General features: G+C 40.4%; 1 protein-coding gene across 1 annotated transcript; it reads left to right on the top strand.

Annotated features, from left to right (window-relative positions):
• Nucleotides 1–2,177: 2,177 nt before the first annotated feature.
• Nucleotides 2,178–14,331, top strand: sltm (SAFB-like, transcription modulator). The gene is made up of 20 exons (XM_054611163.1): nt 2,178–2,366; nt 3,575–3,662; nt 3,756–3,811; nt 4,219–4,246; nt 5,583–6,357; nt 6,937–6,980; nt 7,101–7,216; nt 7,341–7,490; nt 7,622–7,734; nt 7,815–7,963; nt 8,056–8,156; nt 8,265–8,321; nt 8,423–8,568; nt 8,665–8,845; nt 9,230–9,354; nt 9,720–9,893; nt 10,974–11,285; nt 11,407–11,563; nt 12,778–12,932; nt 13,028–14,331. The coding sequence occupies exons 1-20, from the start codon at nt 2,232–2,234 to the stop codon at nt 13,137–13,139; spliced, it is 3,174 nt and encodes a 1,057-aa protein (XP_054467138.1). The 5' UTR covers nt 2,178–2,231; the 3' UTR covers nt 13,140–14,331.
• Nucleotides 14,332–15,398: the final 1,067 nt, after the last annotated feature.

Raw genomic sequence — 15,398 nt, 5'->3', positions numbered from 1 at the left:
AAGGCAGAAATCACACAATCTTTAATTAAATATGACTGACAAATTAAACATTATATTGTAGGAGTGTGGGAAACAAAAGGGCTGAGAAAGGCTTTTTGTGGACGGAGTAAATAAACGTCGGCTTTATTTCACACTCTGCATTCGCTCTGACAACACAACAAGCGCTCCCCCGTCCCACATCATTAACTCATCAACCCGCTAACGGTCATGGGTAATGTAGTTGAATAAACCTAACAAGTAAATATAACGTCAACAAGGCTAGCTCGCTGTGAATTCTAACCAATATTGTCCTGCTAGTGAGTGGTCACTACACAATGTTACATTTATTGAGCTGACGCTTTTATCCACAAGCTAAGTGTATTTAACCATGTGGGTACAATTAAAAAATAGCAAGAATCATGCATGTAGGCCCGGTCAAGTGTAACATTTCGAGATAATAAAAGACAAAGAATTAGTTTTATTGGCCCAGGTGCAATCTGAACAGATGAGTTTTAAAATCATTTTAAAATGAAGGAAGAGATTAAAATGGTGCAGTATTGTGTGAGAAAAGGGGAAAGATTAGATAAATGTCAATAAAAAAACATAATATGAATGTTAATGATTGAATACTTTTCCTGTCACAGTAATTATCTTGTTTTTTCTTCACTTTGTAAACATGGGTGCTGACTTTTACATGCTGGAATTGAAATATAGAGAAAGATAAAAATGAATTGGCACATGATCAGTGACAAAATTAAACCTGATCACACGTAATTAACATGCAGTTTCAGATCATGTTTCGGTGAAAGGTCAAGATTTAGGGTGATACATAAGTGTGTTGGTTGTGCATGTGAGATTAATAAATTATAGAATTAAAATGGATTTGTGTCTCTGGCAGGCGTTCACAGCATGTCTTTCAGTGTTGTCAAAATATCATCACTATTATGAGGGAAAACAAGGGCTGTTGCCACTTGTTTTATATTATCCAGAGAGTAATGGCATTTTATTATCCTTTTAGAGACATTACTGAATACATTAATGACCTGGTGTCTGCCTCACGCTTGACCAGAGACGTATGATGCAGATTTCATATAAAAGAGGGAGCTGAAGACGATTTAAGGAAACTGATTCTGTCTCAACAGAAGAGACGGATGTAAACTGCTGATGATATGTTGAAATAAAATGACAGAGGAAGAGGGAAGCAATTCTGTCTTTAGGAGTGTCAAGTTAACCAAGTAAATTTAGGCCTACACACACAAATGTTGAAGTAGCTTAAATATGGGTAGCCTACAGGGACGAGAGCACATTTATAAAGCACACAATTGACAAAGTGCAGGTGCCAGGCAACACAAAGCAAGATCTTGCATATAGTTTAGAACACTAGTTTGTTAGAGTAGATGTACATCCTACAAGTAGGCTATCTGAGACTGGTCAAGTTTAGGATTCAGATGAGAGCCTAAATGTGTTTTGAGACCAACAACATAGGCAGCTGAATAATGTCTATGTGAAATCAACAACTGGGTACATGCATGCACTAACTTATGGCCTGATAGAAGGAGGAAACTCTGCAGGTCACTGTACATTTTCCAGGCCTTTTTTGCTCAAGTTTACATTCCACATCTTAAATAACAAGGCCTGCATAACTGTTTTGTATGGTTCTCAAGTTTCTCACTCCTCTGTGCAGTGTATTGAAAAGGCTTTAACAAAATGCTTGTGAAACTGTGTTTAATACAAGCCGCTAAAGTCAGTATTGACCAGGGGGAACTCTATCAAGAGTACAGTTTCCCCTGGTTTACTTTCCACTAAATTAGGGAATGAACGCGTGGTTGAATTAAATGGATGGCAGACTATTTTGTCCCTGAAATTGCAATACTATAACTATAATTATTCTGTCTGTATTTATAAGATTTTTATTTATTTTTTAGTTATTGTGGATTTTTTATTTTTCTTACTTACTTACTTACTTATTTAAAATACTTCTTTGTTTTTTCTACTATGTACCTTGTTTTGCACTATCCTCTATGCTGCTGTAATCCTGTAAATTTCCCCGCTGCGGGACTAATAAAGGATTATCTTATTTTATCTTATCTTAACTAAAGTATGTTTTCAATATGTCAACTCATTCGATTGCTCCCCCACTACAGTAGGTGGCGCTGCGGCATTTCATGAAAACACAAATAAAGACACGAAGAAGAAGAAGCAACAGGGGAAACGGTCTGCGCTTGCGCACGGTTCAGCGTCGGGGAGGTAAAATGGCGACGGGTGCCATTTCCACGGAGTGCAAGAAAATATCAGAATTAAGAGTTGTTGATCTAAAGTCTGAGCTCAAACGAAGGAATTTGGACACGTCTGGTATAAAGAGCGTGCTTCTCTCCAGATTACGACAGGTAACTATACAAATAAGATAATCTGGAAGGCTGACCGGGATGCTAATGCTAACGTTAGCTAACGTGCTGTAGCCGATGTCCTGCTCACGTTTGGTTAAGTGGTCAGGTCAGCAGCTCGCATGTTAACATGACCACTCACTGTGTTTAGTTTAGACATTGTGACTGCAGCCCGGGTAAACGGCACCATGCACACACACCTGTCGAAAGGGAGACGTCAGCTCTCGTTACTGGAGCCTGAATGTACACTGAGAGGACACTACTGTAACGTGACTGTGAGTTGAGGGGCTACAGACACGGAAGGCCTGGGCAGGCTGTGGGCTCCTCCAAACAACGTGTGATAAACTGGCTACGATGTCAAGTTTACCCCTTAGAGTCAGTGTTCATTTGACATTAACAGATTGCAGATGAAAGACCTCAGCTGTTACAATGAGGTGTCGTAAACCTGACTGTTGACTGCCTGCACCACCATGCACATGCGCATTTAAATAACGTCAGAGCTTCAGAAGCATTGTTTTTAGGCTTTAATTAGTTAGGTTGATCACTGTAAATCAACGTTTTGTTAACTCTGGGGTATGACTTTCATCCAGGACATTTTTTAATTGATGAAATAGACAATGTAGACTGAACACATTCGGGGGGTTAAAAATGACAGAAACAATGTCTACAACATCTTTCTCTGCTTAGCAGAGTAAAAAAACAAACAAAAACGTTGTATGGATTAAGCTGACAACATTGCAAGCGGCCTTAATGTTGAATCTAAGTTGTTTGGGTTTAGATGTCATCAATTTTAGGTCACAGGTATGTCTGAAACTTGAAAGTGTAGCCATACTAACACTTTGATATGTCATATTCACTATCCTAGAGCCTCACATTTTAACTTTTTTGATTGGAATCCCCCCTACACTTCAAAGTAGTCCCACGTTTTCATTGAGATCTATAATGAGCTTTTGTTGCCTAATTAAGAAGGCAGAAACAATCCAATGTTCAGTGGTGCGACAGATGTGATGAATGAAGGAACAAGGTCAAAACTAGTTGGATTCATTTTTAATCTTTTATCATATCTAGCTCACAGTTTATTCTGTCTTCCTTGCAGTTGACTAGACAATTTGTTATGTACAAAACCGGCATGCACATCGAAGATATTGTCTTGGGTGGAAAATATTTGAAACGATTCCTTTTTTTCCCTTTTTTTTTCAATCGTGTTATAGGCTCTTGAGGATGAAGATGGTGACACAGAAAATATTCAAATCGAGCTTTCAACTGACACATCAAATCGGAAAAGTGGGAAAGCTAAAGGTAATCTTGCTTTTGATTTTATCGATGGTATAGGGTGGTTAAGTAACACTATGTGTTTAATTTATTTATTGTTTAATATATTTTACGTTTCAGGGAAGAAAGTGGATTCCGATGCGGACACCACAGGGGAGGAAGATGGGCTATCAAAGGTGACTTACATACATTTATGTTGCATGAATGTTTCTCTGTTGCTGTTTTATAGAGATGCACTAATTGCATTTTTTTTCCTCCCGATTCCATTTACTTTTTTAACACAAAACATTTAAGATACTTCTAAGACTTAACATGCTTAAATATATTTAACATTAACTGAATGCAAAACCATAAACTCAATTCACACAGGCTGAAACTTCCTTGATGTGTTTCTGTAAATGATTGGGGAAGTAACTTAGCCAATGTATTTGGCAGCAGTTTAAAGCTAGTGTCTGTGTGTGTAGACCGATGGATAGAATTGGGAACCGTTGGAAAGTCTGTTAACATAGTTAATAGTAGATAACGACCTTTTTGTTGCTGTGCCTAAATATTTGTTCGCTTACCTCAGTGTTTTCTTTTCTAGGAAACTGAAGAATATGAATCTGAAAAAGGTATGTATAATATGCTGGCTTGCTAATTCCCAACTCTAACATTAGGTTGTTTCTTCTTTACAGCTTACATTTAGGATGACACGACCTCTTGATAGAATGCATAAACAACATCTAGTGGTATTTAATGCCTCTGCTAGCTACTGCACTATACAGGTCACAGTATGCTGAAAAGTTTTTTTGTAATTAGTACATGTGAGGTAATGGATGTGGGTGGCCCTGACTCAGACACTCTCAGACATTTTAAAGAAAATGTTCTGTTTGCTTCTGTGGATTTCCACAACCTATGGCACTCAGCTTCCCACATTCCCCAGTTAAACAAAGAGGCATGGTTCACAAACAAGCTGACATTTTTTTATGTCTAATGAATTGGAAGAAGGAACGACTCCTAGGACTCAAGTATCGTTGCACTTTCCTGTTGACATTTTGATCGACAAAAGTGGTGGACAGACGAATGACAATTACATTTGGAGGGTCGGAAGACTTTGTTACCCTCACTTCAGGAATCCGACACCTTATTACAGATTTTGTCAAGTGAGATGGCCTGTGAATGAAGCTGGGATTTGGGTAGCTCAAGGACCACTACACTTATCCACTTTGTAAAGATGCTGAAGGCTGGATTCAGGAGGCAACTGAAAGATCAAGAGACTTCATACATTGCAGGCAACATCCATCAAAATTGCACATATTCCTACCAGCTGATCGCAGCCCCCCGCATGTGTGCAGTGAAGAGATATGACATACACCATGGCCTGGGAATGGAAGGACAGAGTGTTGTGACCAAAGGGACGCACTATTCGTACAAGGTTGTGCACTGTTGACTGGACACATTACAAAAGCCGGTGGGTTATTATGATGAAAGATACTCTTTCAGAGTGCTCTGAAAACCAACTGAAAAATCACTGATATTGATAATTGAAGAACTATTGGAAGATATTTAAGATATCCTAAAACTTAAATGACTTTCCATGGACTGATCAGCTGGGGATATGTTTTGCACAATGGAAGAAAACCTGAAGGATGAATTGTTCTACCCCATTTGAACTTTGTCCCAAGATTCTTACCTGGAGAACTGCCACACCGCAGGAAGCATCTGGAATTGCACGTTTAGTATGAATTATGACGCAAATACTTAACGCGTGTCAAGAAATGAAGAGCACTGAATCCTCCACTGTTTTCAGTGAAGAATGTGTGTTTCGTGTCTTCCTGTGGTGTCTACGCCCTCGATGACCATTAACACTTTATGTGCTTTCTATTCTACTTTTTAGGTCAAGTAACATGCAACATGTCAATGTTAAAAGTTGTGTTTTGCAATGTTTATCCTTGTTAAATCCCTCAGATGTAACTGATACAGATGATGGTACTCGTGAAAATTCTAAGCCTGCACCCTGTGAGGACAGCCTTGCTCAGCCTGAGGCTGAGGCACTGGCTGAGGCTGAACCAGAGTCAGAAGCTGTGGCGGCTGAGGCAGATTCAGAGCCTGAGCCAGAGGTGGATGCAGAGTCAGAGGCCAACCGTGAGGTGGATGCTGAGGCCGACCCAGAGATGGATGCTGAGGCCGACCAAGAGGTGGATGCTGAGGCCGACCCAGAGATGGATGCTGAGGCCGACCCAGATGTGGATGCTGAGGCCGACCCAGATGTGGATGAGGATGCCTACCCAGAGGTGGATGAGGACACCTACCCAGAAATAGATGAGGATGCTGAGCCAGACCTGGAGCCCGAACTGGCTGAGATGGATGCTGAAGCCATGAATTCCTCTAAAGAAGCCGAGGACGATCACCTGTCCGTCTCAATCCCAAATGACGATGCCATCACCCTAGATGTTGATGGTGATGATCTCCTGGAAACAGGTAAACATGTGAAACTTCCAGATCCAGAGGCCGAGAAGGGCACTGACGAGCCAGAGGCCTCTGCTGAGACGGCCCCAGATGATTACATGACGGAGGAAGAGACAGAGGGCCACAAAGATGGTAAGAAAGATGATGGGTCCAGGAGTGATCCCACGAAGAAAGACGGCAGAGAGGTCCTGAAGAAAGCTGAAACGGGAGACAAAGAAAAGGATTCTGGGAAGAAAGGCCCCTCCACTTCTGGGGCATCAGGTCAAGCAAAGAGGTTTGTCTTTCTATGTCAGTTCTTTGATACTACTACCAAGTCCAGCTCACTAAGAACGCAACATTGTGGGTAGCCTCAAGATTTTTTTGCCATAAGGGAAATGTTCACTGTTCACCTAATCCTGCCAATTACTGATTTATTTTTTTGAAGTTGGTTAAATTTTGATATTAACCAGGAGCTGAGAAAACACCTCTTATTTTGTTACTTTGGCCTTTGCAGCAGTTTTAAAGCCATTTCCAGTTTCTACAAAAGGCATTGTAAAAGAATATTAGTACCCGTGATGGCAATTTTTTTTTCCTTTTTGGTCATATGATTCGCTTTGAAGTTGAACAAACCTCCGAAGATTTCATTGGTCCAGGGAATAAATTGGCTGTCAACCCGATCCCATCTCACCACTGGAAAAGCAATGAAGCCTTTGAGACATTGGTTCAGATCCACGCCTTGCCCACAGGATTTTTTTTTTCTGAAATGTACAAAATATGGTGTTTTTATTCCACTAGATGTATGCCTATCACTTAACGTCTGCTTTTATTTACATTCACTCATTTCACGTTTGTTGTTACAACATTTGCTTTGTAGCTCTTCAAGAGACAGAGATGGAAAAGGTGCAAAAGATGAAAAGGGTAAGAATAATATCCGCGTGTTGTTTGAATATAATAACCCAAACTAATTTCATTCAACTTGATGCAATACTTTTCATACCCAATGACTGGAGAATGTGTTTTGGAAAACATCTTTATCAGGAGCCGTGAGCAGCAGCAGCAGCAACAGCAGCTCTTCTCGTAACATATGGGTGAGCGGCTTGTCCTCAAACACCAAAGCAGCTGTTCTAAAGAACCTGTTTGGCAAATATGGAAAGGTAATGAACGTTTGCATTTTTGGGGGAATTAGCAGTTGCTTTTTTTTTTTAAATATATATCCAAACCATCACTTTAACTATATGTCCAGTGTCATAGAAATTTTTTGAAATTTGTTGCCAACAGGTTTTGAGTGCCAAGGTGGTTACAAACGCACGCAGTCCTGGTTCAAAGTGTTATGGCTTGGTGACCATGTCCTCCAGTACAGAGGTGACACGGTGCGTCTCCCACCTCGACTGTACAGAGCTCCATGGACAGCAGATATATGTTGAAAGGGTGAGTTAGGAAGCATATGTAGAATCAAAATGTTTTTTGAGCCTGATTGGTCTAATGCAACGCTTTTTTATTTTTGTAAAAAAAATGTGGCCCTGTTTCATTTGTATTTCACTGTACTTCCCATTTTTCAGGCCAAAAATGATCCGTTCAAAAAAGAGGGCTCAAAGAAGGAAGCTGAGGACAAAGCATGTTCCAGCAAATCAAGTGATAAGCGCAGTTCTACAGGGATGAAACTGACCAACAAGTGGGTTACAGAAAAATATGAAAAGTTAATTCTATGTTGATTTGAAAGGACATTGACCATTTGGTTCTCCTCATGTTTAGAGCACAGCCATCTTACAAAAAGGAGGATAAACTCTCAGAAAAGGACAAAGATTTGTCCAAGAAACAGGAGGCCAGAAGTGGAAAATCTGAGTCAGTCTCATCCAACTCTGGACAAGAATCTCTGAAGAAAGATGACCGAAAGCATGGACGTAGGTTTTATTCCTCTTCATTTCTGATTTAGAGTATGTGTAAGTATATGGCCGTCTTCTTGACTATTAATTTCTTTCTTTTTTTTTTCTAGGAATGAAGAGCCCAGGCAAGATGGTCATGTTACATCACCCTAAAGGAGATTCTAATTTTGGCAAAATGAGACCTTTTAGAAGGGGAAGGTATTTTGATAAAGTAAGACCTCTATTTGTATTTGATGTCATTATATTTTAAAGCATATTTTAAATGGCCACCGGAGGGTGTTAAATGAGACTCTGTTTCATACTTTTCTTTTTTCTTCAGCCCTTCATCAACATGAATATTCAAAGGAGGCCAAAATGGTTGATTCCTCCTGAAGAGGTACAAAGCTCTTGATGGACTTGTAGCTTACTATCAACTTTTAACATACTTCACCTTTTTTAAACATTTTTCTAAATTTACTTTATATTTTCCCCTTCCAGTTAGAGATGATGAGAGTCAAACCACGACCTTTTATTAACAAGGGGGAAGAGATTGACATCCTGCCTTTTGAAAAGATGAAGGAGCAAAGGATGCGTGAACGGGTGGCTCGTATGGAACGCGTCCGTAGAGCCGTAGAGTTGCGCAGGTAGTTTGCAACAGTCCACAGTTTCAAATTAATTACTATAATTTTTTTCATTTATTGTCATTAAGCTCTAAGAAGGGGGATGTTTTTGGGTTTTAGGCGCCGTGAAATTGCCGAACAAGAACGCCGGGAGCGTGAGCGCATCCGTCTGTTACGGGAGCGTGAAGAACGAGAGAACCTGCTCCGGGAGCGCCACAGGCTTGAGATGGAAAGACAAAAACTGGAGAGGGAGCGCTTGGAGAGGGAGAGGCTTGAGAGAGAAAGGATCCGTATTGAGCAGGTACAGAGAGCCAGCCATGCTGCCTGGAACAGAATAATGTGGGGGCGGGGCTGCAGCAGCATAACATTGTGTCAGGAGACAAAGGACCAGCAAACTACTTACCTCTTGAAGGATCATGAATGCATGAAAAAAAATCAATGGAAATAGTGAGATGAATGTATCCAGATGTAAAGGTGTAAATAGTTTCCTCTAAAAATCTATTTAAGTTGGACTAAAAAGTGTGCTGCATTAAATCTACTCTTTTAGAAGTACAATTTACTCTGATGTTTTAATGATGATTAAATGTAACTTGATGAGAAAAAAAAACAGAACACATATTTATATATATATATATATATTATATTTGTTATTTTAATCAATGTTATTTTATATTACTTCTTTCAGGAACGACGTAAAGAGGCAGAGCGTATGGCACGTGAACGTGAGGAGCTGCGAAGGCAGCAGGAGCAGCTCCGCTATGAGCAAGAAAAGAGGAACAACCTCAAAAGGGGTCGTGAAGTGGAACACGGGTATATACAAGATTTAAATGTTTTTCCCTCAACAGTTTCATTGTTGTTACTATGACCCAAATTGTTTCCTATGAAAAAAAAACATAGTTCTTCTTCCCATTTATTGCACCCTGTTGGCTTTGTTTTGCTGCTCAATGGCTGTGAATGAGGTTTAACTAGGAGACCTTTACATCAACGCATAACCCTTTTTAAGCAAACCCAGTGTTGTGGTTGAAAATTCTCTATACAATGTTCAGAGCATTAACAAAGCAATGGCTATGTAAAGATGTGGTGGAACGTCTACCTGAGAAGAGAATGAAGTTGCTCTCCCTCTGTAGAGGAAATAGAAATGTTTTGAATGAGGTATGTTATATTTAATGTTTCAGGCGTAGAGACGATTCTTATTGGAATGGCAACAAGAAGATGCAGTCTGAGTCTGATGTCCGTTTGAACCAAGGCTCGAACTACAACCGACAGCAGAACCGCTTTTCAAACTTCACTCCCAGAGAGAGGGGCCGCTTTCCAGAGCCTGCTGCCGAGCAGCCCAACACGTATGACAGGTACAAGTGATGAAACCATAGGAATTGAGGTCATTAGTCACAAGAAGCCTTTTTTAGAGAAAATATTTTGAAATGTCAAAGTAGGAAGACCACGTGTGTAATTAATAACTAGTTAAATGAAAACTAAAGTTACCGCCTTGAGGTTTTTTGCCAACCAGTCATGTTACTGTTGCATCCGTGTCGGTCCAAAATGTCATCAATTCATCTTTTTATCCTACTGGACATTTGTGTCAAACTGACATAATTAGTATATGAATTCTTGAGTTATAGCTAAAAAGCGTGTTCTTGGGGTCACAGTGACCTTTGACCACCAAATTATATTAAGATCAACCTTGGGTGCACAAAGAAGTTTGTGCCATATTTAAAGAAATTCCCTCAGTGTTTCTGATAAAGCTTTCACGAGAATGTGAAGGCCATTAGGTCACAGTCCCCGTGACCTTTGACCACCAACATCTAATCAGTTCATCATTGAATCCAGGTGGCTGTTTGTGCAAAATTTCAAGAACTTCCCTCCAGGAGCCCCTGAGATATCGAAATAACTAGAATACACTGGACGGTCAACGCAAAACAAAATGGCCTGGAGGCATAAACATTTCTTAATTCCATTTGGCTACTTCAGTTTTAAGGTCCTGGTATTGTGCTTGCTGGGTGGTGTCTTTGTTCTTTTGCTTGTATTCTCCGCTGGTTCACAGAACTTCGGTCCTGGGTCCCTGGCGTACCAGATAATCTGGTTTATGCTGCATTTTGCCATTTTATGTTTTCGGGTTGTTCGTCCATTCTCGTGAATGTGAAATCTCAGGAGCGCCTGGGGGAATTTCTTCAAATTTGGCACAAATGTCCACTTGCACTCAGGGTTGATCTGATTGGAATTGGGTGGTCAAACATCACTTTGAACTCGCAAAACATGTTTTGGGCCATAACTCAAGAATTCGTATGCTAATCATGACGATTAAACACAAATGTTAAATAGGATATAATAATGAAGTGATGACATTTTGAACATACATGGATGTTACTGTGAGGCGGTAATTGTAGTTTATTTGTAATGTGACTAATCCAATTTTGGTCTTTTGTTGTTAGACGTAGCCGGTTTGACGGTGAGCCAGAGCCAAAGAAGAGTCGCCCTGCTCCTCACAGAGAGAGCTCTGGCTTTGAGCGCTACCCCAAGAGCTTTGAAACAGTACGCAGAGCTGAGCCACCTCCTCCTCCACGCACCGAACTCCGGGACACTGACCGCAGGGACCGAGATGAGCGGCGGCCTGTGCCCATGCATGATCGCCCGATGGGAGCCAGAGCTGCAATGCCTGGCATGTCGCACAACCGCTCACCGAGGGACGGAGGGCATGGATGGAAGAACGATGGTGGCATGAACTCCAACAAGGGAGATATACGGTGAAAATATAATGCAGCTTTTGAGCATAATCATTTAAATGTTTTTTTCTTTTTTTTTTTTTCTTTGTCCCCCACAAACTGTAAAAGCTTATTTCTTTTGTTTTAAATCTCTCCCCTGCAGTAATGCTGGGTTGACCAGAGGACCTATGCGCATGCGTGCAGAGCGATCAGGCAGAGAAGGTCCAGGTCCAGTACTTAGAGGAGGCACCTCGGCAAACCGTGGAAGGAGTAGCTTTAATGATCGAGACGGAGGGAGACCCATGGTGATGAGTAATCAGGTCAGCCTACCTTCAGACTAAAACTTAGCTTTACTCCCTGAAGTGATCTATAGATAAGTGCAAATATACAAGAGGTTAGTTTATGACTTTTCATGACTGATTCATCACAGTTCATTTTGTTTGTACGGCCTCTGGCGTTGCGTAGAATAATGCAACGAACTGCGGAGGCTCGCACTACGGTACAAAGCAGGAGTATAAACAAAGCCTAAGAGTTTGAGTGCTGTTCTTAGGTCCCCTGTACTGATGGTACAGGATATTGACAGGTCATGCAGAAATGAATGTCTTAAAAGGTATTATATGCAGGAGTCACATTGTCGGTTGCTGTTGGGAAACCCAGCTTTCAAAATTCACCCCTTTTCTCTTGCTGAACGAGCAAGCGAAAGAGCACAGGGGGTCGAGTGAGCTAGAGTAGATAAAGAGAGGGAATGTCGTCAGTGAGAACAAAACCATGACTCAGAAGAATAGAAACGTTATTATCTGATTGTTTCACAGTGGTTATATTCTAAAGCACAAATAAACACATCCAAGCCTCCCCAACAGACTTGCGGGAAGGTGCTGGATTTTGAATGAATGCAGCCCAAGGCACACTTCATCCTGCTGTGGCGATGTAACACCCTGTTCTCCGCCGCTTTGTATCAGGCGCGTGAGAGTGCTGTATACATATATAGGGTCTGCACACCCTGCTCATTGGCTGGGGGTTACACCCCCACATGTGGTCCAAATCCTCTTTGCTGATGCCCAGAAGTGTCCAGCAAAATATTAAGAAAAGAGGATACAGGCAGAGAACAGGGTCACTGTAAATACAGATACATCCACACACTTGTAGTGGGTCATAAGTGATGATCGAGAGAGATTATTTTTGTATTAGTCCTTACATTGTTTTGGGGAAATTGTTACATATTTTAGCTTTTGAAGGTTTTCTTAATTCTTTAAGAAGTCAGCTAGTGCTCAAATCGGCTGCTTCATCTGCAAAGCTGTGGAAATAAATTAAAACATTTACACCTTTTTCTTTTTTGACATTTCAGACAGCTCATATAATTATCATTGATAGTGTACCAGTGTTATTGATGAAGTGGTGGTCCGGTCCTGTAAATTAAGTCACAAACATGGAGTTTTAACAACAGAGTGTCAGTCTTAAGCAGTAGCTCACACATGCATTTAACAATTTATAGAAGAGAATTATAAGTAGAGATGTCTATCTTCTGTCTCTGCAGCCATTCAGCTCTGGCCGCCAGGTCGTGGTGGAGCGTCACAACAGGGATCAGGGACTGAGGAAGGAGTGGCACGGTGGTTCAAGCTCCCAGGGCAGGGGCTTCCCTGATAATCGCAGAATGGGAGACAGCCGGGGCAGCATGATGGCTCCTTCCAGGTATGCCAAACTTACAAACAAGTGGTGACAAACTTGAATAGCATGATCACTTTTCTCGGCCGTATTACATTTGGGCTTTGTTTGTTTTTGTGCAGTCACTCTTCGTCTGGAATGAACCGTATTGTACAGATCACCAACAACTCCATCCCCAGTGGCGGCAACGTGGGTGGATTCAAGCCCTTCAAAGGAACGCCGCGGCAGTTTTAACTGCATTCAAATTCTGCCACTTTAAAACACCTGAAAATGTAAAGACTTTTCTGAACTCTGTATTTTTAGAATATCAGCAGTTTTAGGTGGCACATTTGTAGCCATGAGGTTGATGACACTATTTTATTTTGTATAGATACGTGCTTACCTCGATGTAGAGTTCTCCTGACGGTTCTGCTGTTACCATAAAACAACCCTTTGCGTACGTTTTACTTGACATTTAGGAAGATATTGTACAGCTCCAGGTCTTTGTAACAAGTTTTCAAGTGATGTTATGAACGTTCCTCTAACTGAGTGTTGTATGTATATTTTCAATAGCGTAGTGTCACACTCAGTAGTCCTGTGAAATATGTCTTATTTTAGTGTATTATAGAGTGCAGTAAATGTCAGGGATCATTCACTCATTTGGATTTTTTCTCTGTGAGGAAACAGATGGCATAGGAATTTTTTTTTTTGTTTGTTTTTGAAGTCATACTTTGTGTGGATGTCCTGTTTTGTCGGATTTGCTAAAATGTCAAACTGTAAACTAGCCTGCATTGTAGCAAAAATACTCTTATAGGCCATGAGTTGAGTTGCATACAGGCCTGTGAGTCTGAAATAAAATTTGACATTGAAATCTGTTACTGCAAAGCATTCACTGGTGTTAGTCCCTGAAAGGACCATCACACTTTATTGGATTTGCTCATTGTTATTCCAAGGATTCTGCAAATTCGATTACACCTGGTTTTCTCAGTCAGTTCACAGCCTTTAGTCTGACTACAAGAGGATATGATTTCGTAAATCACATGATGTTGGGACACACTGTGTACAAAATGTAACCTTGTGATACAAGCAGGAAGTACTTTGACAGCTCGCAGAAAGTTTTAGAACACCGCATAAAATATGCATGTTGATTAAAACTGCAAAAGGTTGACACTTTAGTGGAGCAGACATTATCAGCTGTGACTAAAACATCACCTTAAAGCTCCCTAATGCTTTTTCTGTTATAGTTGTATTTTTTAAATTTAATTTACAAACTGTTATGAACTGTTTTGTCCTTTTTAATAGTTGGACCAACACATCCAGGTTTGAACTGCATGGATTACCACATAATTGACCTGAACACCTGTCAGAAGTGATTGATAAAGCTTGATTAAATTACAGAAAACTGCTGAGCAGAATGACTTGTGCTGATTGTCGTAGTAGCCTCATTGTCTCCCCTCTGGCCTTGGCCAGATTAATCCTAGGTGAATATGTTCTGATGTGGTTTATTGACCCCCCCCCCCCCAGCCAATTGTTGAAACTGAAGTTAATGCTTCATACATTTCCCAGAGGATTCATCTGGTCAAACATATCAGTTTGTCCTCGAAGTGATTAGAGCTCATTACAAACGACAAAGCAACTGTTGATCTTAGTCTTTTATTATCCTGGTACTTCTAATCAGGTTGAATGTCCCTCGTCTATAAGGCATTTTGTTATATATTTATATATATATCACCATATACATTATGTGACTGTGGTGTGAAAGGCTACATACATTATTTGGTCATTTATGTAAATAGATGAACATTGAAATAAACACAAACGAGTAACCTCCCATATTCACAAACACCTTCCTTTCGCTTGTATGTTTTACATGAAATATAAACATAATGGGCCGTACAGTGGAAATTCTGTTATCCAGGTAGTTAATAATTTTACTCTGCCTAACTTTTCAGTTCACACTACACATGCACCACGAAGTTTGACATTGCATTAGAGAAAATGTCTCCCTTTAGATTGTTCAGCACTCTGTATGTGTCTCATACAGCAAGAATGAACATTTCCCTCTGCCACATAGATGACACACTCTAGCCTTATAAAGCAGCCTTTCCCCTTTTCTGTTTGTCAAAGTTTGAGAGTACTTGTGAGAAGTTGTGTAGTTAAATGACGGACTCTGGACTGAAATAAGAGGGACCTGAATTAGGGGTGCACCTATAACATTTTTTGCTGATTGAGTCGAGTACCAGTGTTGGCTACATATTTTCTAATGTTCTTTGTAGAAAAACTTGCTTCTGTTCCACTCAAATGACATCCACCTGTGTTTTGTTGTAATTCACATCTTCCTTGTCATCTTTTAGCTGTGTGCTGGTACTCAGACCTTTGTAACTGGTAGCCTTTTGTCTGGTATAGGTGTACCACTAACCTGAATATATCAAATTGCAGCAAGTTCTATTGAAGTGGTACTTTATTTCAACAAAAGTACTTTCATTTTAAGCCGAAAAAATGTAACAGCCCTTT

Source organism: Anoplopoma fimbria, chromosome 2 (assembly GCF_027596085.1).
Source record: "Anoplopoma fimbria isolate UVic2021 breed Golden Eagle Sablefish chromosome 2, Afim_UVic_2022, whole genome shotgun sequence".
Taxonomy (NCBI): domain Eukaryota; kingdom Metazoa; phylum Chordata; class Actinopteri; order Perciformes; family Anoplopomatidae; genus Anoplopoma; species Anoplopoma fimbria.
The sequence above is the reverse complement of the archived record's forward strand: the minus strand, read 5'-3'. Positions and strand labels throughout refer to the sequence as shown.